The sequence below is a fragment of the Lates calcarifer genome, linkage group LG5 (assembly GCF_001640805.2).
Source record: "Lates calcarifer isolate ASB-BC8 linkage group LG5, TLL_Latcal_v3, whole genome shotgun sequence".
Taxonomy (NCBI): domain Eukaryota; kingdom Metazoa; phylum Chordata; class Actinopteri; family Centropomidae; genus Lates; species Lates calcarifer.
Window position 1 is genome coordinate 7379731 of NC_066837.1, and position 24358 is coordinate 7404088.

Genomic DNA, 24358 nt, shown 5'->3' on the forward strand with positions numbered 1-24358 from the left:
CCTGTCATGCTGTGCTCCCAAGTATTGATTTTTTTTTTTTTTCTTCTCTCTTGAGCGCCGGAGGAAAAAAAATAATCTAATCCAGTTGAAACAGATCCCCGCTGTTGGCATCAGCTCATTGCTAGCGGCCATCAAGGTTAAGGCAGGCACAACACTTATCAAAGTATCTCTCCTCCTACTCCTCCTATCCCCCCTGTTCCTCCCCTCACGCTGTCTGTGGCTGATCTTTAATGGACTGGTCACCATGCTCGGCTGGCAGCCTCTTCATCTCCTCTACCCAGAAACCTCTTGTCTCTGCAAAACTGCACCCTCCTCTCACCACATCAGTCTGTGTTGCTGCCATCTTTGCACGATGACTCCGGCTCAGCTTCAAGGTCATGCCAAGTGAAAAATCATATGTGTTAAAACTGTCGTCTGGAGGTGAAAAATAGTCAAATGAAGGAAGGATGTGACCAGATGAAAAATACATGTCCTCTGGACTGACTGTTGCCTGAAATCATGAAAACAGGACAGTGGCACCAAACTCAGACTGAATGTGAAAGCAAATCTTTATCAGCAGTGCAAAATTTAAGCAGCAGACTTAATTTTCTCCCAAATGAAATTTGGAACACACATGAACAAAATACCACATAAGAGCACAACAAATTGAGATAGCTGTGATTTGCTTAAGCTAGGAAAGAAAAAGAAAAAGGAAAGCGTAATATGGAAACTTTATTCAGAATTGTGAGCTCACCTTCCGAAAGGGGAAAAATAAAAAAAATAAAAATCAAGAGAACATTCTCCTGGTGACTAAAGAGACTACGTCAGACTGAAACAAAGGGAAACTGTGGAGTAAAGTCATATTTCGGGGTTAGCTGGTCACACATAATGATGGGAGCTGCGGAGGAGGTACCTGGGGACTTCATTACGCTGACAGGAGTGAGCCTACTGTTCACCAACCATCCTCTGTACCCCACTTTGCCATTTCTTTCTCCTGGTGAAACAATCCTGAGTGAAACAATCCATGTTGTACGGTGTAAAAAAATAAGCATCTACCGAGGATGGACAGAAACTAAGACCAAAACATGTCCTGCCACATATGAAATTTCTCATTCAAGTTTGCCTTTTTTCAAAAAACACAGCTGTCCTGACGGTTGTGCCACAATGCTATGACAAATGTAGACATCTTTCTGCTTTTTTTCTCTCATTCTCTTGACAGCAGATTTGCCTATAATGAGATGCCCGGGCATCCAGCCCTGCTGACAAACTACATTACAGTTGTGACAACTACATGACAGCAAGCTACAGTTGGTGGCAGCTATCAGTCTGAGTGCTGGGAATGATGTGGTGTAAATAGCCTCTGGGAGCTGTGATACTCTGGCTCTCCCCTCTGTGTGTGTTTCAGTAACCTTTGTCTAGCGAGCTGCTTCTGCTTTAGCAATAAAAGTAATTCTCTTAAACAGGTTTTTGTGTAATCAATGAACTGCTCTGCCTGCTGGTTGTGTTTAAATTGCAGAGCTGACCTAACTTAAGCTATTACAGTACATTCCTGCCCCGGCTCACTCTGTGATGCTCAGCTCTGTAAGATGGTCTGTGATGCGCAAGTTTCCAGAGACCTGTGCTATGATAATAGAACATAATGAGCATCAGCTCAATGTTAATGTCATTAACGTGGGGAGAGGGGCCGGATCGTTTTACAAGCTCAGCAGAGGGAAGACAATGACGCCAAGCACTAATTAGCCGCTATCGTCTGGCTTTCACAGAATCTCTCAGACAGTCAATTCAATTACTCCATATAACAGCAGAAGATGAATCAAGTGGGTATATAAAAAAGGAAAAAGACTGAGCAGAAGGGAAGGGTAAGAAAGAATAGAAATGACTGGTCTTGCTCACTCTTCCCTATCTGGACCCTCTTATCTGCCCTTGTGCCCCTGAGCCCACCACATTTCATCCCTAATGAACAGCCCCATAAAAAGAGGGAGTTCGATTTCTCTCCTCCTTTCTATCTCTAGGGCTCCCTCTCCTTCCTGGTCCTCTGGAAGATATCAGAGTCTATCATTTGTTGTGCTGGGCAGCAGCATCCGATCTGCAGATCTCCTTCACATTAAGGATCCTATTAGATAGAGAACCCTAAAAGGTAATTGGATTTCCCCCTAGTTATCTTCATCTCTGTTTCACCCTAAGCCCACTGTAATAACTTACTCTCAGGGCCAAAGATAACTCAATTCTGTCCCACAGAGAGCCACTGAGAGTGTGAGAGAGAACGAGAGAGAGACAGTGAGAGAGAGAAAGCATATGTTATGACTCTGAGGCAAAAGGGTATCTAAATCAAAAGGCTCCTCTATCAATGCCTTCTCAATGATATGAATTCTGACAAGGAACAAACATAAATTTGTTTTTATGTATTGAATTATTCTCTTTTCTGGCGCCTTGGTTGAGATTTGGTGCCACTGTTTAACTTCTCACATGCAGTAAAGTCTAGTGGAAGTAGGATGCAGATCATGTTCTGGCAATTGGTGCTGGATGACAAACCTGCTCACTTCCAGCGCAACACAGTGACAGCCAAAATGAGTCATTTTGCAGGCCTATTTTTGGTCCATTTCTCACAAAACAATAACCAACCTACAGCGTCAACTGCAACACAATACAGAGGAACAACGCTTTAAAAACTGGGACATAGCTGAAAATTATTTCAAAACCCTCCACCCCCGCCCTCAGGGGGGATGTTTCATTGGCCTGTTATTTTTATTGTGGCAGTGCAAAATGAAACCGTTGGCTCCAGCAGGCTCAAGCAGAGCTTGTATGGAGGCAAAAATCAATACAGCAATATCAGAGCAAGACTTATCAGGGGTTCACTTCTTCTCAGAGGTCACAGAGGAACAACTGCATTTAAGTGGGGAATTCAATTGTGAAATATAGTTTGGGACGCGCTATGGTCAGTATCTGATTAAGGATGGCTGGAAGGTTGCAAACAAAGAGTAAGTTTCAAATGACAACACGAAAATACAAAAATAATTGAAAATTATAGCTTTCCATTAGTTGTATTTTTGCTGTCAACTGAGTAATAGTTTGTGTATCTGATAGTGCTGCTTCATTTGGAAACATAGCAAACCGCAACCCTATTAGACTACACACTGTACTGTACTAATGTAGACCCACAATGTTATGAAAATAAGGGAGTATTTTATATAAATATTTATATATACATATACGTGAGTATAGAAAGCACAGTGGATAAGTCATGAGTTGAAACATGAACTACCAAATAACAGAACAGCAGATGTCTTGTCCCTGGTTGGCTGTCATTTGAACTCTTACCCAACATTTATCAAAGACTATTTATGTCATGTTTACATGCATGCTAGTATTCAGACAATAACTATACACTTACTAAAGGTTTACATGAGATTAGGACCTGAATTCTGCCAGTTAAATATTTTATTAGACATAAAGTATTCATATTAAGGGCATAAACGTTTTGTTGCTAGTAACATTTGCACAGAAGTATCAACTAGGAGAAGTAACAGGAAACATAAAGAGAATACCCAAAGATACAACAAAAAACAATCAGCTAGATTTGGAGAGCTCTGGACAGTCAGTCTGTTAAGTGTAAAGCTGAACCAGACTACTGTACGCAAGGTTAGGAAACGCAGACGGATGCCAGGGAGTTGAGAAATGGAGAAGGGATAGGGACAAGGTTACACAGAGAGCATGTGGCCTGCGGCCTAAGCAAGAGGCCGAGGCAGAGCAGGATCATTTGAGGCTGTTGTGCGCAGGCTGGCTGCCAAGACTGTCTGCCTGCCAATCAAGCAACATACAACAAGCCATTTTTACTTGTGCTGCTCTTGTGTCAGATGAAGACAGCTGCCTAACCTGTTACACATACATTAGCCTTTGGAAGAGCATTAATATTGTACACTTTTTCATAAAGTAGGCTTGCAGTAGAGTGAAAAATCTACTACATCAACCTAATAGAACTGAATAATACTGCAGCTCTGTGTTGATAATGATAAGGTCAGCTCATGTCAGATAATACTGTGCAAATGACTGACATTTGGAGCAGAGTGAGCACTAAGGGTTCAGGAGAGCAGGATGCCAGTCACACAGAGAAGCAGCCTATACTGGAAAGAGAGCAAAACATAGCAATCACAGACAAAATTTTGATGTGCAGGAGTTGCGCCCCCACCCCTCCGATTGACTTTCAACACTCTTGAGGGATTTTACTTTAGGTGAATGTAATAGAGACCCCTCCTTGAACCTTTAAAAAAGCATCACATTTTACTGCAAAGTGGGGGCCGAGGGCTGAGGGTTGGGGGTGGAGGTGGAGTTGGTTGGTTTACATACAGTCAGCCCTTCAGGCCAGCACCTCTCAGGTCTGTCTGCAGCTTTTAGTGCTGGCAGGTTCTTGAGAAATGAGGGAGGGAGGGATGGAAGAGAGGGGAGGATGCCATATTCCTGTCACTGGCAAAATACACCCCCAGCGGGAGTATAATGGACAGGATCTCAGCAGGACAGGAAATGATTTTGGTGAGATCTAGAAAGCAGAGGAGAGGGGTGTAGCAGAGTTGGACTGGGAAAGGGTGCCCATGGGTCAGGATAGAGTTGGCCCAGCAGCTACACGTGAATGGTAACGTTTGTGCTGAGAACTGGTAGGAAGAGGAGGGGGAGAAGTTATGTTTCAGGGGCTAGCCTGCAGTTAGACAGAGAGGCACAGGGATAAATTAACACTACACAATGTTTGGTTAGTGATATGTGCCAAGCATGATCTCCAGCCTCAGACTACTTGAGTGTGTGCGTGAGAGTCTGTGTGTTTTTGTGTGCATGTTCATGATTAGCACAGGGTTATGTTTGAAAAGTAAACATTTATCCTGTAGCTTTGCTGTGACAGGTCCTGAAACTTGACGGACAAGTTTGAAGTAGTCATGGGATCAGGTCCTCTGTGCTTTCACTGACTGTTACTCCTTCCTTGTTTTCATTCAATATATTCAATGACAGAGGATAGGAGTATCAAACTATTAAACATTTCTATCAAAGGAGTCCTAGTGCGATGGGCCTAAAGCTACAAATGGACTTTATTGTGGGAAGAGAGCAAGCCTAAAGTTCCTGTGGATTTCACAGAACGATATATGACAGATTGATTATGCTCGGTTTCTTCTTTTTTCTTAGCACAGAAAAAAAATTCTGTAGTATCCTTCACTTGCTTGATCTTATAAACTTCCCCTATTCTTCTGAGGCTATAATGAAAGATGAAATATGTCAATATATCTTTAAGTCCATCTGTGAGATAGAGGGTTTCTACTGAGGAGCAGATCAGTAATATGGGATGTTACAGATTTCAGCTTTAAGTTTCAGAATATTGCTTCTATTTGTGTCATTCAATCTGCAATCTCACACCTGTAAAATCAATACATTCTGGGTTGATTTAAATATTTTCCTACATCTAGATGCGATTTAGTTTGATTACATAATAAGAAATTATATCAGTGGTCATTTTGTTCTCACGACTGTGCATGCCTTACCTCGAACTCTGCATGTTTATGGATGTCTTCAGCCCTCTGTCGGCTGAGAATAAATTCAGCTTCATTAGCCACGCGAACCAGGTGGTCCTTCATGGTGTGACTCAGCAGTCTGGAGAGAAGGGAGACAGACATCAACCACTGGAGTACTGCGTGCATTTGTTTGCATGAATTGTTTACATTTTTAGCACAGCACTTGGATGGCTAAGTACTTCATTCAGTAAAGGAAAAACGCTATGAGATAGACGCTTGCTAATATCATAAAATCTTGAGTTTCAGAGTATTTAAAACATCTGTTAAACAGTGTGATGACCAGGAGAAAGAACAGCCATGTAATATCCATAAAATGCTGAAAAAGAACCATGTAAAATGAGCAGAAAATCTAATTCAGAAATAAAACCAAACCAGATCTATCCTTTAACAGGGGTGCAGGTGCTAATTGATTTGTTAATGATATGCATCTGACAGGAGGGAGGATCTGTGCTCATGTTGCTACATGTGTAGTCTACCTCTCTCCCTCTTCTTATCAGCGCTGATGAAACATGCATGCTATGTTTGTGTGTGTGTGTGTGTGTGTGTGTGTGTGTGTGTGAGTACAGGTCGAAGAAACCTCTCTACAGCCCTAAAGGTCAGAACTGTGCAAAGTGGAACAATAACAGAACAGGGGCCAGAGAGGAGGGATGGGGGGTGCCCAGGCTGGGACTGATTGAGGGGTGGGGGTTTAGGGGTCAGGGGATGACTGTAACCTAACCCTGCTGTTTCAGCACAGGGCAGCAGGGGAGCGGAGGTGCTGGGGCCTCTGCAGCCTCTATGGCCCTGTCCAGGTTGGGCTATCAATAACCCAGCCATTGCCCTTCTTTATGGTGCTCTGCGCTCAAACTGTACATATGGAGAAAACAGACTTAAAGCATTTATAGTGCTTTTTTTGCGCATGGACTCAACCAGACTGTAAAATAAAGGGCTGTAAAATGCTATTCTATGAGTCTGGTGTCACTTTCACTCTCTACAAATTTTCAATATTGATCAATTGCTTGGACTATAAAACACTGGAATTCATCACAATTTCATTAAGTTTTTTTTTTGTTTTTTGTCCAACAAACAGACAAAAAAATAATCTGGAATGAGAAAATAATCTGGAATGAGAGAATATATGGAATATAAATTAATGAATTTTCTGCCACTTAACTAATCATTTCAACTTTAATATCTTAATAATAAATGAATAAGAATGACAGCTAGTCAGTACAGTAGAAAATTTGACAATCATGAAAGTTGTTTCACAAGGTGTGCACTAAATATCACCACCTCATCAAAAAGAACTACAAATCCTATCCACTACCAAAAAAGTAATGGGACTACATTGCTAGTCCCATTAGTATTACTGTGGATTAGCCTCTGCCAACTCTAAAAGCCAAGGATCGATAATAGAAAAAAGGTGGCTCTCTAAATCTGAAATTGATGAGAGATCTAAGATGATGAGGAGCTGATGTGATGAGAGAGTCTTCTTAGGAAATGATGTGAAGGCTTATATGTTGGCATAACTGAAAAACAACTTTAAAAAAAAAAGACAAATAGTAGTCAGAGGGTATGATTACAGGCAGATAAAGGCTCAGCCAGAATGGCCTTAACTGACAGAGGATCAGTGGGAAATCAAGAACGATTTCCCAAGTGTCACAGAGAACCCAGTGATCAGAGCCCCTGTCACCTTCTACCTAGCCCCTCTTCTTTTCCCAAATCCCTCTGGGATGAGAAGGTATTGTATGGAGCCTTGAACTCAAGGGTCCTCAATCCTCACACTCCCAAGCCCCTCTGCTCCGCCGGTCATTGATTGTTGTCCAGAATCTTGAATAGCCACCCCATCACAAGGGCCTCAGGGACCTTGGGGGCCAGAGGGGCTGTGATGTGATCCAGGGATGGGAAAATTGGAAAGTGGCTGATGCCTTGAGGTTAGAAAGACAATGAAGAAGTGCTTTCTGCAAGGGGAGAGGAAAGCACTTGGCAGGTCGGAGATGCCTACCTGCCCTTCATTGACCAACTCGATGAAGGCAAGACCTGCATTCTTCTGGATGGAGTTCTGCCATTCCTGCAAGAAAACATACACAATATCAATGACAGTACTAAAAGAACTTTACCAAGTTAAAGAAAATAAATCTTAGACGTGGTCCAAATGGAATTGTAAGTTGGTAAATAAATCTGCTGCATTTGGATGCAGACAATAATAATAATAACCTTATTTGTGCATATATTCCTCACCACCTCATCATGTAAAAGTACATAAATATCGCTAAGAAAACAACTGGAGCAAATGTGATGGCACTTGCTGGTTGAGCTGGTTGGGAATCTGTTATAAAAGCTACTTAGAGATAACCCAGGTTTAATGGTGTACAAATCCAATAATTGTCCTTTTGTTTTCAAATGATCGATTAATCATTTGGTCAAAAAAAAAAACCTTCCATCACAATGTCCTAAACCCCAAGGTAGCATTTTCTAAATTGCTTGTGTTTGCACAAACAAAAGTCCAAACCCCAAAGATTTTCTGTTTACAATGAATTAAATCAGAGAAAAGGAGGATATTTTCATTTAAGAACTGTAACTTGGGAATGTTTTTTCTCTTGAATAATTACTTTCATGACTCATCAATCTTCAATTAATTCGATTGATCAACATTCTTTTAAATTTCTCTGCTAAAACCCTTTGAATTCTTAACTGTTTATAAAAAGACCCTGCTTCTTTGTGGCAGACGATAAAGTTGTTCTATTCTATTCTACATCCTCAGTGGTTTATGCTCTCTCTATACACTTTCCTGTCACTACAGGCTACTAGTATCAAATAAACCATCACCTTAAAAGGTATACTGACTGCTTTGGTCAGCACAGAAAACATAGTCAGCTGGCAAACTATGAGAAAGGAGTGAAAGAGCTGTGTTGAGAGAGCATTTATCACAAGTAAATACACAACTTTCCTCCTCTCTTTGACTGAACGTTATGGTTCAAGGTGTCAGTCTAAACAATCCAACCGCAGCCGCGTGTGACTTTAAATCCTCCACTTGGAAGGGACAACGAGAGAAAGGAAACTCAGCGGTCATCGTCTCTCATGTTCTGTTCAATATTTCAACACCTTCAACACAACCGTCAAAAGAATAATAAAGCAACAAGGTCATGGGGCCTGTCTGAACCTCACCGCGCTTTTTCCCCTTCTTCCTCTCTGGGGAGGACGAAGAAATATGCACAAAAAAACCTCAGGTTTGAGACCTAAACTACCATACTACTCTTTTAAAAAATCATTAATCACAGCTTGAGTTCACTGCACAGTCCACATTATACAGCTTTTATTAAAATGTGCCATTTGTTGAAATATATGTAACAGTAATTTCAGCAGAGATAGAAATAATGAGGACACACGTTCTACTCAAGCTTCCAGAAATTCTTACAACAAAATGCCCAAAACAGCTAATTTTAACTGAGTTGACAATTTAAATGAGTTGTGAAACGACTATGAAATGACAGATACAAAATGTATATGTGTATCCAAGCATAAACTTCTTTAAACTCTGCTGTCATCATCTCTTGAGCTGATAGAGGAAACAGTGTGTTTATGTAGAGACCGGCCTTTCAGTAAACCTAGAGGGCCCGCAGGGAAGAGGATATCAGCGCTACAAGGAGGAAGGAAAGATCGATTTACAAGAATTTCTAATACACATCCAACCACATTTGTACATATGTGATGATTTTAAAACCATACAGTTTTCCCCCTTTCAACACAACAAATGTAAAACCATCAAAACCAATCACGCACCAAGCCAAGAGAAACCATTCTTCTGAAATGCCTGCAGACCGTCACCCTGTGACCAACTGCACATCATATAGACAACAACCTTACACCTAACCTCAATTCATAACTGCTTTTTGTCCTCAAGGAGCATATTGGCATTGACCGTGTTTACAATATACTCCAAATAAAGAGGGCACAGAGGGAATTAAAGTCTGGGCTTAGGAGTGGAAACAGTGTTTCTGGAGTTGAGTACTGGCAAAGGATTTTGCGGCTGAGGCTCGCTTTGGAGGAAGTGTGTGAGAGTAGCCTTGGGGCCTTCTAGTTGAAGTATAGACTGCAGTTGAAGGACATTAACCATGAGTGTTAGCCTGTGGCTGTGGGGATAGTCCAGACCGGGACAGACTGTGCTAGCCGGATTTCAAATAAACACCACAGGAAGTGAGGCTGTAAATAGAGTCGTGCTCTGCGGAGAAACAGAAAAACAGTAAAAGTCAATTTCCTTTAAAATCCTTGGGACTTTGATTGCAGGAGTCTTAAAATATAAAACTAAATGCTTCTTCAGCAGAAATAAAAAGATTATCGCCATACTCCATCTCTGAAAGGCTTCGGTTCTAAATTAGGTTTGATGAACGGCATGGAGGCCATTGGCATTTCGTGGACACAGACAAAGGCGATAGCAAGACTAATGGTGTCATTATGGGCTAAGAAATGGCTCTTCTAGTTGAATTAAAAAAGCACTGACCCTGATCTGAGGGACATCTCACGGTGACAAAAAGGAAACAGGGACAGGTCAGTGATAGAATATTGGATTTTGGCTGCCCTGGTCAGTGGTGTCACAGCTTTTATGGCCGCGATAGGGGCCATGACCACAGCGCTCCTGATGAGAGGATACAAGCAGCCATTTGTGACCTCTCACCTTTAACCTGACCTCCAAACAGATGATAGGATGAGAAGGCTGTCCCTTGATCCCGATCAGAAACTAGTCAACAGACAGAAATATTAAATACAACTAGTAGAGTTTACGTTTTGTTGCTTTTTTCTTTCTTCTTTTTTGCGTGCGAGGCTGTGCAGGAATGAAAGTTTTAATCTACTCATGGAAATGGCTGTCTCAATCTGAAGTCAATAAGACAGCTCTGTTTGGTCTGTGTTCCACGATGATGGCATTGAGTCTAAACACACATGCCATGCACTTCCGTCATTACAGCTGATTATCCATAATCAACATCTAAATATACCACTACCACTAGTGAGAAAACACAGACCTCCTCAGCAAAATCGCCTTTCAAACATCAGGCTTGCCACAACACAAGGAAAACATTTTCCAACACTGAAGAAAGAAACGTCTCAGCTCTCCCGAAATAATAAATAAGTCAGTTGTGCTTTTCAGTGGCATCACTCATAATCACAAGTATTTGTTGATTTGAAAGGCCAAGGGAATAGAACTTTAGATGAGACGACAAAAGCATAAATCCTCATGTCAAATGTGGCAGTGCAGCAGAAGCAAAATGAAAGAGGCTGAGAGCTACTGATTTTTTTTCTTTCTTCTTTTTCAAATCCAGAAAATGTAAAAGAGTTGCATGTTAGGATAAGACTACAAAAAGACTAAAGTAAAGTAAAGCAAATAGATACAAAATGCAAGTCCTCTACATGTTCCATTAATCTGAATAAATCAGTAACATACAGTTGGTGGCAGATCTTGACATTTTGAATTAAACCTTTGTGTCCTGATGACCACAAAAAAGAACAGACAAGGAAACAGTTTATTGTAGCTGTGGGACCAAAATGTTTATGAACAGTGATCTGATATCAACAATGACCAAAAAAGCACCCCTGTGTGCAGATGAGTAAGACAGAGACAAAACATAAAATTACTGTTAGCGTTAACTATCAAATATGTTATTCATCATCACCCTTCTGACTGATTAATGCAGAAGTTGAGTAGTTTGTTGCTTATTCATGCTGCTGTATCTGAAACACTTGTGCGTGTGTATGAATAACTCAACACCAGTGTGTCTACTCCAGCGCTCAACAGTCCACATGTGCGTGTTCATATGGTCTCTGCTTAAAGAAAAACAGATATTGGTGTTTGTGGGATCGGATTCACAACTGAGAGAATATTTACTGATGTCCAAATATTTATGCTGCACGGTCTCCAAGAACTTCATGGACTCACACTTTCATGGCTACACTAACACAAAGAGTGAAAAAACAGGAAGTGAACCTCCCCATATTTCAAACAGACAAACCAAAAACATGTTAAAGAATTTGAGCTGCGCCTGAAAAGTATGTTTAAGTGTAATACATAAATATATACAGAAAATTTCATGAGCCAGCACTGTATAATAAAAAAGGACTCCTTTTAAAGATTTTTTAAAAACTTATTTTACAATCTGGTATTTGGTTGATTTGGTTTAATGTCAGTAGATTTTAATGATATAGAAAGAAAAATACTTAAACACTGTGCAGCTGTTTTATTTCTAAGTGGACCAGCTGTTCAGATCTAAACAAGCAATGAAGCCATCACCTCATCCACCAACATATAGTTTGATTATTCACATTTATTTATTTTGACTAGAACTGTAGGTCTAGATGTTTCGGTAGCATTTTGCATAACTTTGCACCATCACAAAACATGTGTACAAGTTTAAGCAGCAGTACACGCTTGTTCCTAACAGTGCTGATGTTCCTAAAGCATACAACTTTTCCCACGTCTGACTAATTAAAAAAAAAAAAAAAAACCCACATTAGACAAGACATAGATACAGCTGGAATCCAGGACTCATCTCACTGCCATGAACATCAGCATAACCTCCCCAAAGTTATCATATTTACAAGAACAATGCATCAGCCATAACAAAAGGTCTGACTGAAATTTCCTGTTTTAAAAGTAAATCATGACCAAGATTTGAATGTTGGAAATACTGGATCCAAAATGCAGATCTGAGCTACAAAGCCAGGACATGATTTTATCAGCAGGATGGCTGAGAGAGGACAGCAGGGGGAGAAACATAAGAATATATTCCAAGGTCTTATAACGTGGGACCTGTCAGGTAAGAAAACATTACATTAACAGTGCCTGTCAGGAGGAGAGGGCTCTGTCAGGGAAATTCATTTATTTGAAACACGATTATATGTTGTGTATAAATAACCAACCATTCATGCCACTTGAGGCCCTCCAGTCCCGAGCCACTTGAAGCCAGCTCACTGTAAAACCGGCTGGGAGCCAAATTAAAAGCCACTCAATTTTTTAGGAGTCTCCCGTCTGATTCTCCCCTCTCAGCTAGACTTCACTTCCTGTCAGGAAGCCCCCCTTGACCCCCAGCTCCTCCAACACAACACGCCCCGCCGCCCCCACTCTGGCTGCATAGTTGGCAACGATAGGGAGCCTGCAGAATTAAGTGCCAGTTGGTGTTACTGTGTTTTCCCTACGTCTCACAGGAGAGTACCTTTTCAAAGAATATACAGCATGATATTATCCTCTGAACTGGAGAGTGATGGCGGGGACGCAGAGCCGCGTGGCACGGCTATAAAGAGGCACCGGAGCAGATCACAGGGTGAGGGCGAGCGGGGAGGGATCGAAAAATAACACTTTGATTTGCACTGATCTTGAACCTTGTGTGCCTCTTTAACTGCACGGTGGGGTGTGGGTCTGACTGTGAGGAAAATGATGGGGAAAGTATTTTTGTCCCTTGGTTTCATCACATTCCTCGCCACTTCTCTCACCTCTCCCAACTCCCCAAGTGGTTCATACAACATGGTCTGCTCTTGATCCATCAAAGCCTCACTTACTGGAGAGAAGAAGAAATATGTCTACTGACAGATATAAATGACTATTTAGCAATTCAAACATCAGACCCCACTTTCACCAACATAACATTCAGAATATGCAACTAAGAAAGCAACTTGTGAATACTTCATAAAACATACAAATGTAAGTGTACCTATGATTCAACTTGCTGGTTGTTTTTTCTTATTTCCAGGCCTACTAAGCAAGCAACTGGTTCCCTTGTTTCTTAGATTATACTACTGATCGTGTCAAGCATGATGACCGTGCACTCCTGCTCTGTTCCCTGACTGCAGGGGTTTAAACTTCTACACCTCCACCACTCTCTACTTCTAACCTGGAGGTCAGAGGGTCAAGGGTCAGGAGGGGCCAAGTGTTTGGGGAAGTCAATGTCTTTCTCCCCACTGACTGAGAGAGAGGTGCCCATCTGTTAAACAGGTTAACTTTGGTTCGAGACTGGCTGGGAACATATGATAATGTGTGGTCATTGGATTAGCAGGTTAACATTGATGTTATATTGAATTACTATTAAAGGATTATCGGCATCAGATCACAACAAAATTCAATTTGCTTAGATTACAGACTATCCAAAAATATGGATATCAAAGAGCATTACTTTGTGTAACTACACTGCACAGAATTTAAAAATATGCTCAGCATTATGTTTTGTGCATTTATCGACTTGTTAGGTAGAGTAGTCTTTCCTATCTGGTGTTGACCATCATGAAACTAGCGCCCCTCCACCCTACAATTCTCTCTCTCTACCTTCCCTCCACTCCATGTACAGAATGCATCTCTGATAAATGGCAAAAGGATGGATGGGCTGACAGTGGGGCCAGACAATAATGGCTGATCTACAGGACACAAATGCAGCTACTGAAGAGATTTATGGGCCTCTGCTCATCGTACACTGTCCAGTATCCAATGAGATGATTTCTCAAAGCTCTGGACGGACGGCAGTAAGCGCAAGGGAAAGCTCTTTCTCTTGTCCCAGCGCATTATTTATTAATCAGATGTTTTGTGTGGAAGCCACTTCAAAAAGTGCACCCAGGAAACAACAGGCTGGCTGTAAATATGACAAAGACGGGAGAAAACAAGTGTGAGAGGGAGAGTGAAACTGTCAAAGTGAATCAGGGGCATGGGAAGGGGGAAAGTGGCTCTTTACATCCAAGACCCTCAGTAGATGTGGCTCACTCAAGAACTCTTATGATATTCATGTAATATGCAAGACCTTTGAGGAAGCCATCACATTCAATAACCTAGAAGGATTATGATGTCTTGATACTCACATTATAAAAATCTCTTTACACCATTTATTCATCTAAGCTTTATATACTCCTTTGAGTGGGTCAAAGGATGGAGAAATAGCTGATAACTTTAAGTGTGTATTTTGAGTAATTTTCTATCAAATTATTGTTTTAATACCTTGTGTGCATTAAAATTATGTAATTCTGATTTGTAGAATGGTTAAAATATGTCAACATGTAATTTTCCATTCTTTCTGACATTTTATGGGCCGCATGATTAATCGAGTAACTAACCATCTGATTAATCAACGTAAACCGTAAAATGTTAGTTGCAGCCCTAAAACATGGTACTTTTTGAATAAATCGCAATGCCAAGTGCAGATACAGACAACTCGTTTTGTCTTTTTTTGAGGAGTACTCTATTACAGCTACAGTTTATGATCATTAATCCTAACTTTGTATATTCAGGATCAATATTATAGCGGAGAACAAGGCAGCATGCCACCCCAACAGTTAATGTCTGATCAAAATGGCCCTTTAATTGGGAGCACTGTTGTAGTTGTTTAGAAATGGAGCACTATCAAACAGCGGTTTACAATCCCCTTCTCAATGCCAAGCTGATGTGGCTGCCAATGCAACTTTCACAGGATCCCTGATTAAAAACTGCTCTGCAGTCCCTAGCCTCCTGACCCTTCACCCTGGCTCCACTCCATCTCAAAGCTCGGGAAATTAATTAAAATTTCACAGAGATGGTATCGCATCGCATCTCCGATGAAGGAGTGGGGGTGGTGGGGTGAGAAAAAAAAAATCAATCAAAATCATCTCCACCTAATCCCTCTGCCCGTTGAAGGCAGGAAGGAGTCACATCATGGTCACAGAGGCACTTCCTGTGAGAGAACTGAGCGCTTCCTGTGCCAGAGGGCCTAACAAACTTTACTAAATAATGTCATCAATCATGGCACTGGCTCACTCTCACTGCCTCACAAGGAGAACCAACACACAAATAATTATACATCGTAATTTAGCCCAAAGGAAAGTCTGTCCCTGTTTTCCTCTTTTCCCCAGTGAGAAGCAGCATATCGCCCCTACCTTCCTGCCCCCTCCTTTCCCCCCCTTTACACAACAATAAAATTACATTTGCATTAGCTGTGAGAGAATTTGGTTGGATGATTTATTGAAGCAATCAACACTACGCTGGCCAATCCCAGGTCCTCTCACTGAGAGAGAGAGAAAGACAGTGTGTGTGTGCGTGTGTGTTGTAGAGATTGGGTGGGGTGGCTTGGAGCTTAGAGAAAGGAAGAAATAGCTTGGGCTGGGGACCAAAGGGGGAAGCGAGGCATGAGCTGTGCAGTGGAGCAATCACCAAGATTCTGCCTTTGATTAGATTAGCATTAAACAACACCCTGACAGATATGACAAATAGGTGCATTAGAGCCTGTCATTCTTCTCTCTTTGGTTCTCTATCTAGCTTTCACTCGTGCTATTCCTTCGTCTCTGGACATTATGGGGCTCGCATTCCCTCCGCGTGTCCCACTAGCCCAAATCCATGCACGGCCACTGATATCCAAGCAGATGTGTAATCTGACTGTATTGTCTTTTTAGAGAAGAAATGAAGTGAATAATGGGAACCAAACAGGGTGTAGGGGTTAAAGGGGGAAGAAGGTGGAGGAAAAAAAAAAAGCCAGATGACAGGCACTATTTCTTTAGAAAATAAAGCTGATAAAAAAGCAGAGCGCATTGGTGAGAGGTGTGTCATTAATCAGATGTGTTTTTGTATTATTTGAGATCTTTGTTTTTTCATGAGTTGCTTTAAATGATAGAGACACAAGCAAACAGGACAGGAGGGGGGGTTATTATCTGTTGTCCTTGTCATTGTGTGAATATGAGGTTAAAGCACTGTTGGAAATAAGTGTTTTTACACTGAATAAATACTCAAGCAAATGTTAAGTACTGTATTTAGGTTCACACGCTGTAACTAAACAGCTATCAGTAGCTTTGTGTCACTTAATGCTAATCAGCCATCCTGAGTGATCTATTGACATCCCCAATCATTGATCTGCCCACACCTGCTTATGATCCCGGAATTAGTATTCATGAATCCGGCAGCAGCTAAATAAATTTGGCAACAAAACACCCACAAGACAACAGAGAAGAGAGGGATAATCAATGCAAAGCACCATCAAATCTACATTATCCCTCCTCATCATTTTGGTCGAGGCCACAAGGGCCTGCGCTCGGGTCAAAGGTGACGTGGACAGGTCGTCCACCCTTGACCCTCAAACCGATATTTGCGGCCAAAGATGCCTTCTCTCCAGTTTCTCTGCCCTTACTCAGGGACGGGGTGAATGTAGAAAGGTAGACAAGGTAGTGTGGAGGAAAGATAAGACGCTGGATGGCTCACTGTCCACTCTAGGCTGTGGATTTACTGCGCTCAAGGTGAGCATGATAAATCAGATCGGGGAGGGGGAAGTGGAAGACAAGGATAAGAAAAGATAAAGATGCCAGACTTGCCTGTGAACACAGAAGCATGACGAGCTCCACTACTGAGCTGCTGGACTTCATACACACCAGGCCTGGAGAAATGTGAAACAAAGGGAGTCAAAAAGTAAAGTACATTTGACATTAAATAATTATTTTTTGAGTTTTTTGATGTCATGAAGCTTCCTGGATACTTGTGGAAACACATACATGCACAGACACGCACAAACAGACAGGGATTACCTAACACTGTGCCATCTGCAAGGGAGCAGATAGTATTGATGCGCCTAATGAGCTGACATGATGTTACTGTAAACTAATACATATTTGGGCCTTGTATTACAGGCCTGACTTGGCCAGCATATGTCCCATTGATCCCTAATGGCGAGCCCTAGGCTTTTAGAGGGCAGGGGGCCACTAGAGTGTCCAGAGTCTGCTGCAGAGGCACAGACGGTAGGAAGGCAGAGTAGCCTTTTGGTCTTTCAGTTGCTCTTCATATGACATGGACACACATGCACCATCACACATACAGGCAAACACACATGCATGCGCACACACGCACGCACACACACACACACACACACCTCCCCCTGCCTTCTCTTCAGGCCCCCCTGCAGCTATCAATCAACTTTCCATTTTGTTTGGTGGCAGCAGACATCCCAAACACTGCTATTAGTGGCCTGGCCTCTGACCTGGCCCCCTGGAAACCTTCAGCAAAACCACCAGCTCTTGGCTCAACATACACTCATCCCAGTATTGGATTAACAACAGCTTGGAGATGTTATTGCATTTAAATGAGGACAGCATTTATAAGATGGACTATCCTGAATGTTTGCAAGGACAGTCTTGGCAATGTCATGACATTTTCAAAAAACACACAGCAAACAAACAAGCGGTGGGGACAAGAGTCTGTGTGTATCTGTGTTGTGTCTCAATGATGCTGAACTCACTTGTGCCCTCAATAAGGAGCTCTTGTCCGTGGCTGCCCAGCAGGGTCCGAGAGAGAAAAGGAGCAAAGTCCACAAAGATGTCTCTCAGCAGAGGAGCCGCCTTTCTCCAGTGCATGCTCCAGACGCTCTGAGATGCTATAAATGTGGGAATGTAAGCCAAAGAGCATGTGAACACACACACAGTACATGATGAGTAAAACAAAAATTGGCATGCAACTCCAAATAAATTCCTAATGTAAAAAAACAGCATCAGTAAGATGTCTGTTTTTAATGTGAGGGGGGAGAAAATTGGAATTGGCACAAAGCTACAATCAGTGAATATGCATAAACAGCTGATAGTGTATGCATGCATGTGTGTGTGTGTGAGAGAGAGAGAGAGAGAAGGAGAGGGAGAAAAGAAGATGAATCACCTCATATTGGGGGCTGTGTTCTGGGTCACAGGGGAGAGAGGGGGGACAGATGGCAGGCTAGTGCTGGCTGGAACCTGGCCGCCTGCTACAGGGAGAAACCAAAGAACTCTGTTATTAGTCTGGATGTTGGACAAGAATAGGACGGTGCACACACACACACACACATACACACACACACACACACAGCAATTCATTATACGACCAGGGTAGCACCATAAACCTGTGTGGAAACATGCCTCTTATGAAATAATACAATAGTCTCCATTCAAATGTATAGAATAGGGGGATTTATGGTCGAACAGGGTAAGTGGGGGTACAAGTATAATTTTATGGTAAGATAGTGGATTATGCACTCTGAGCACAATATGTCCATCATGAGGTTTTCATGATTTAAACTGCACACTGAAAGGCTGGTAAGGTTTCACTGTAAGGTGTGAAATACCTATTTAATACACATGCAATATTAAATATTTGTTCTAAATACTGTGTGCATAATATTTTCAGTGTTACACCTGTGTTGGAATGTGAGATGTTTAAAAAATGGCTGCTTCTGTTTTTTGAATTGTTTTTCCTCATTAAGTCATTACATACCAATTTACCCCTCTGGGCTGTTTTTGTGACTGTTTCATTATACAACTAAAAGGTGCTTTACGACTTCATTCTGGAGACAGAGGCACACAAGGTACAAAGTCCATGTTTGATTGATCTGGCAGTAAATTCACTTCCCTGTGGCTCATAAATAAGCTAATACCCAGCTGAATATGGAGGAGGGGGATTCCTCTGGTGTTTCAGCAGGCTTGTTTTTCCAGCCAGGACAGTCTCCAAGCAGGGATAACTCTTAAGGAATGACAGACAGTGTAATGTGGGCTGGAATGTGTGTATGTGTGTATGTGTGTGTGTGTGTGTGTGTGTGTGTGTGTGTGTGTGTGTGTGTGTGTGTGTGTGTGTGTGTGTGTGCGCACGCGCGTAAGGTGTTAAGCAGCACCATGTGGGCCTGGTGAGAGTCTCCCTCTCCAGCTGAAGTAGCTCCTTCAAACAAAAAGGAGTAAATGAACGTCTCCATTAGTCCTCCCACTGCCCCACTAAAACACACACACACACTCACAAAGCATATTTACCCAAGACAGCTCACTGACACCAAGCAACTGATGCCCACAGCTTTAACACTTATCATGATTCACATCGACACACAACACACACACTCTCTCTCCAACTGGACTGTACAGTAAATACAAGATCTCCTAAAACCCACAGACCCCTTTCTCATGCCACTCCCTCCTCTCTTAAACACACACAGACTCCTCATTGAAAAAACATCACACGTTTATACACAGTCACACATGCAGAAAGGCAACAAAAAAATTCCCCATCATTATTTATTGTCAGTGCTGTATAAGTAAATATAGGAGAGTTAGTGTGCTCATAAAGTATATCATATATATATATATATATATATATATATATATATATATATGAATTAAGTCGAATGAATAAAATAAACTATATATATATATATATATATATATATATAGTTTATTTTATTCATTCGACTTAATTCATCCTTGTATCAGAGATCGCTGTCATATAAATTCCTAATGTGCAAAGTATGCTCTAAAATAAGTATTCATTAAAAAAAAATTCCACACTCATATTTCCACCACTAATATTTATTTTACATCTATTTTGACTTTTTTTGACTTTTTTAAATATATGTATGTTTTAATTTTGAAAATTTTACTTTTATTTTTACTTAACTATAAAGTCAAAAATATATATGTTTTTGTAATTACAGCTGAATTAGTGTAATAGTAACATCTCCTGCTGTCCTCCCTAGCTGTTGGTAACTGGATTACATTGTACAAACACAGCGATATTATTCTGCCAGACACACAAAGAAGCACAATCGCTAAATAAATATTGACTCTTTCACAGCAAACTCATCCAGGCTACAACTTAGCTGCCCTCATGGTAACACTGCCTCTTCAATATCTGAGTGTGTGTGTGACCGCGTGTGTGTGTGTGCGTGTGTGTGCACTCACCAGCTGCAGAATCTGCAGAGGTGCTCTGGGAGGCATCGCCAGAAGATACCACGGCAACGTTGTCGATAGGTGTCCCAGCAGACACAGAGGCAGCAGTGGCTGCTGGGACGGGAGTGGAGGTGCCTGGAGACGGCATCATGCCGGCTTTCTTGGGTGCAACGACAACACTTCTGTAAAGAGATGAAACAAATTATCAAATTAATTGTAAGTCTGACAATTAATGCATGAAAATACTGATGGTTCCAGTTTTCTTAAGACACCAGTTCTGTCATCAACCCATTGGACTGGAAGAGTTATTACAGAATCACCTTCCTGACACAAAATATTTTAAAACTGTTACATACATCAAAATAAAAATCATTACAAATCTTAAACAGCTACATTACATTTTTACACAGAGTTATCTGGGTAATGATAATGTTGCCTCTTTAGTTGTCCTTCCTGTAAAATAACAGGAAGAGTTTCATGTAGTGATGTGGTACAACTGAGTGGAGTTCAATTCCCATCCGGCGAACAGCAGATGGGAGGAGAGCAGCATGCAGATAAGCTGTCAGTTTAGACCAGGGCTCTGACAGACCACTGGCCATATCAAAGAGAGTCTGGCCCTGCTTATCAGTGCTGACATAGGGGAAGCAGGGTCTAATCACTGGCTACTGCTCCCTTTCAGGAACACAAACCAATCCAGGGCTTACCAAGATACTCAAGCATGCATTTAATGTACAAAATTTAAATATGGAAAGAAATGTCTAGGAGGGGACAGACAAAAGGGCTAGCATACTGGCATACATACCTGCACGTTCCCAGAGTGAGTGTGTATGCATGCTTTTATGCACACACAAGGGGATAGTTGAGTCTGGCTCCCTGTGGTGTAGACAGATAACTGGCTGCAGTATCAAAGGATGTTCTGGGTTGATTTAAGGCAGCTGATCAGATCTATTAAAAGTTACTGTGAATGTTAAACCCTGACAGTTGACCTTTGCTTCGAGTGATCTATGATTTGAGAATAATAGAGCTGCATACGGCTCCCAGTAGCTTGACAGTTGTGTTTAAAATACAAACACATACTGAGAAGCTCCAGAGTGAGGCATAAAAACTGAAACAGTGTTAGAGCAGAATGAAATCAGTTTTGATAGCCAGGAAGGTTGGAGATAAAAAGTATCTGGTAACTTCTTTTTTTTTTGTTTAGATAGTGAGTAGGGCTGGATGGTGGTATCAGGGAACCAGGGTGGCGCTGACGTGAAGCACCCTAGGTGTCAACAGCAGGAGAGACAGAGAGGACCCCTGGTGTGTGGAGGTCGTGTGTGTGCATGCATGCGAGTGTGTCCAAAAATATTTGAATATATGCATATGAGTGTACAAATAAATGCGGTGCACAAGTGTGTACGAGTCTGCCGGAGAACATGTCCGTGTATGTGTTTGGCCTTCCATCTGTTCCCCTGCTAAGGCCCAGTGAATTATTCAGCAGGTCATTAGCCACACTTATCATGAGTGGGCCGCCCCAGTCGATTAATCAGCCGTCAGCGGCCCCACTCAACCCACAAACAGGAGCTCAGGGCAGTGTACGTGTTTGTGTGCGTGTTCGCTGGGCTGAGGCTGAGGCTGAATTATTTAAAGGCTTTAACCTACAATGGATAAGTGCAGTAAACACTGTGATTCCGGTAATCTCTGCTATTTCAAGTAAAACAAGTGCAAGAATGAGTAAGGAAGTGTCAGTGGTCTGTCTGTGTGTAAAAATACCATTCTCTAGAGTATTAACCTCAGAGCCAACTCATGTGAGGGAGGGGAGTGTGCATCGCAGCAGAGCTTTGATCCCCTCTCTCAGCCTCATTTCATGCAACCCTGTGCATGTAAGTGTTTGAAATGTTATTCGCTGACCATACACATAGACACATCTGTACATACACACTACTTTAAAATTCAAGTAGGCATCTGACGCTCTTTCGAGCTGTGACTGGATGATGATGGCTGGTGTGGGAGGGACATTACCTGGATGACATCAGTGATTTATGAGTGGAGCAACTGGGACCTAAGAACCCACAAAGTATGAGAATAGCACAATTGTAGTATGTTTCATGTGTGTGTATACACAAGGATATTGCACTTTAAGTGGAAATACATGTAATATGTATATATGTATCAGAAACAAACTGGCTGCATGTTATTTATTTAGGATAGGAAGGGGCGACCGGAAAATATGGTGCATAAAAAGTTCACAACTGTTATGAAATGTGTATATGTATGTATGTATGTGCATATTATTATAAATCTGCCGGTTTATTTGCATATACATTCACTGTAGTGCAGCCCTTATCTTGTGACCTAAGGATTTATCTTGTCTTTTGTATTTGATGCGTATTCTGCTTTGGCGCTATGGAAATGCAGTACAGGATATTCTGGATTTCTACTGCCAAAAAAATAAAAAATAAAAACAATACTATACATGTGAAATAGGCCTCAACTGGCATGTCAGCACTGCTAATATTGGCTTGGCATATCATATCATAACATTTTTGATGTAATTTAACTACATTTTTTCTTATGTCTGATTTTAAATATTTTATTTAATGTTTGAGATTTAAATATTTAACTACGATTTAATGGAGATCTTCACTGTTTAAGTTGTGTTTGTGTCCAACATGCTTACCCTCTTCCTAAGCGGCGCATTAACAACACTTCACCATCAACACAACTCATCTGTACATGAACTCTGCATGCAGAGAACTGTTGCCAGGAATGCAAACAACTACACCATGTATATCCCAATGTCTAACACTCACATATTCTGCTGAACCATGCAGTCTAAATCACCGACTTGTACAATGACACTGTTTAGCTCTGGTTAGTGTCAGCAAATATTTGCAGACTGGCTGTCATAACAGGGGCATGGCTGAGAAATGGATGGGAGAAATCCAGCAGGTCTCCAGTAGTAAATAAATCAGGAGGGATACTTCACCCTGTGACCCACCCCCAGTTTTTATCTGGGAGATCCCTGCTTTTTTCATGCATTGCTCTCGTAAATCCAGTCCTCTGGGCAGGCGGAAAGTTGCCATGTTTTGGCAGTGGATGTCAACATAGAATGTCAGCTCTGGCTTGCACTGGTATCACTGGGAGACTTACTGGTTAGTGGGAGATGCTGCGCAGTGATAGTCATTACAACAAGATGATAAACACTGTTAGACCATAGCTGCATGCATGGTGGGGAGAATTGGTAAGGGCAAGGACTAGAGACAGCAGGCTGATAAAGAGTTGTAAACTGAAGAGATAAGAAAATAAATATAGGTTTAAAGCCAGTGAATGATATGGATAGTAGGGTAAAAAAAAGAGACATAAAAATAATTTGGAGGTTTTAAAAGAAAGAATCTGAAGATGTCACGATGGGCTCTGGGACATTGCAATGATGATTTTTCACTATGTTTGGACATCTTATAGACTCAAGGATTAACTAAGAAAAATGGCTAGATTAAAGGATAAGAACTGGTGATATTCTATATTTTCATACTGTTAACAAATCCCATGAAAAAACAAAAGTACTGCCTCTGCAGCTAAAGCCTGTTAAACTGTAACTTATTCATTTCTTGCATTGACTTCAATTGTTGTCCAAAACCTGTTGGTTTTGATTTGCTAACAATAACAAAAATATACAATATTGTCAGCCTTATCCCTTAACTGATACTGAAAATAATCATGAGCTGCCACCCTACAAGGTGTTCATGTGTGAACACCCTGAGAGTAGCTTTCATCTCCTTTAAAAAGGCAGCTGGGGTAAAGTTTGCTCTCTGCAGCTGGGCTGTATACCTTTCTTGAAAACGCTCCCATAGGCAGTGAGCAAGCTGTTAGTCTATGTTCTCCAGCTCTCCTGACGTCCTCTCTTCCTACTGAGTGTGCTCAGCGGACAGGAGCCAGTCTAATCCCCCTGATATGAGGAGCGCCCTGAGACCTGACAAAGCATTCCTCAGATAAAGACACGCGATCACAGAGATGCCGTGGAATTCCCACAGTTGGGGGTACACAGACTGACGGTGTGTGTGAGTTTGTGTGAGTTTGTGTGAGTGTGTGTGTGTGTGTGTGTGTGTGTGTGTGTGTGTGTGTGTGTGTGCGTCTGTGTGTGTGTGTGTGTGTGTGTGTGTGTGTGTGTGTGTGTGTGTGTGTGTGTGTGTGTGTGTTTGTGAGTGAGCAAGAGAGAG

At 41.6% G+C, this 24358-nt stretch overlaps 1 protein-coding gene across 1 annotated transcript in view; it reads right to left on the reverse strand.

Moving 5' to 3' along the window:
* Positions 1 to 24358, reverse strand: part of lrba (LPS responsive beige-like anchor protein) — a 177479-nt gene that overhangs the window by 96419 nt on the left and 56702 nt on the right. The window contains 7 exon segments of the mRNA XM_051070266.1: positions 5499 to 5610; positions 7517 to 7578; positions 16809 to 16870; positions 17726 to 17828; positions 17830 to 17860; positions 18136 to 18220; positions 20175 to 20344. Of these exon segments, the coding sequence (XP_050926223.1) occupies positions 5499 to 5610; positions 7517 to 7578; positions 16809 to 16870; positions 17726 to 17828; positions 17830 to 17860; positions 18136 to 18220; positions 20175 to 20344 (625 nt within the window).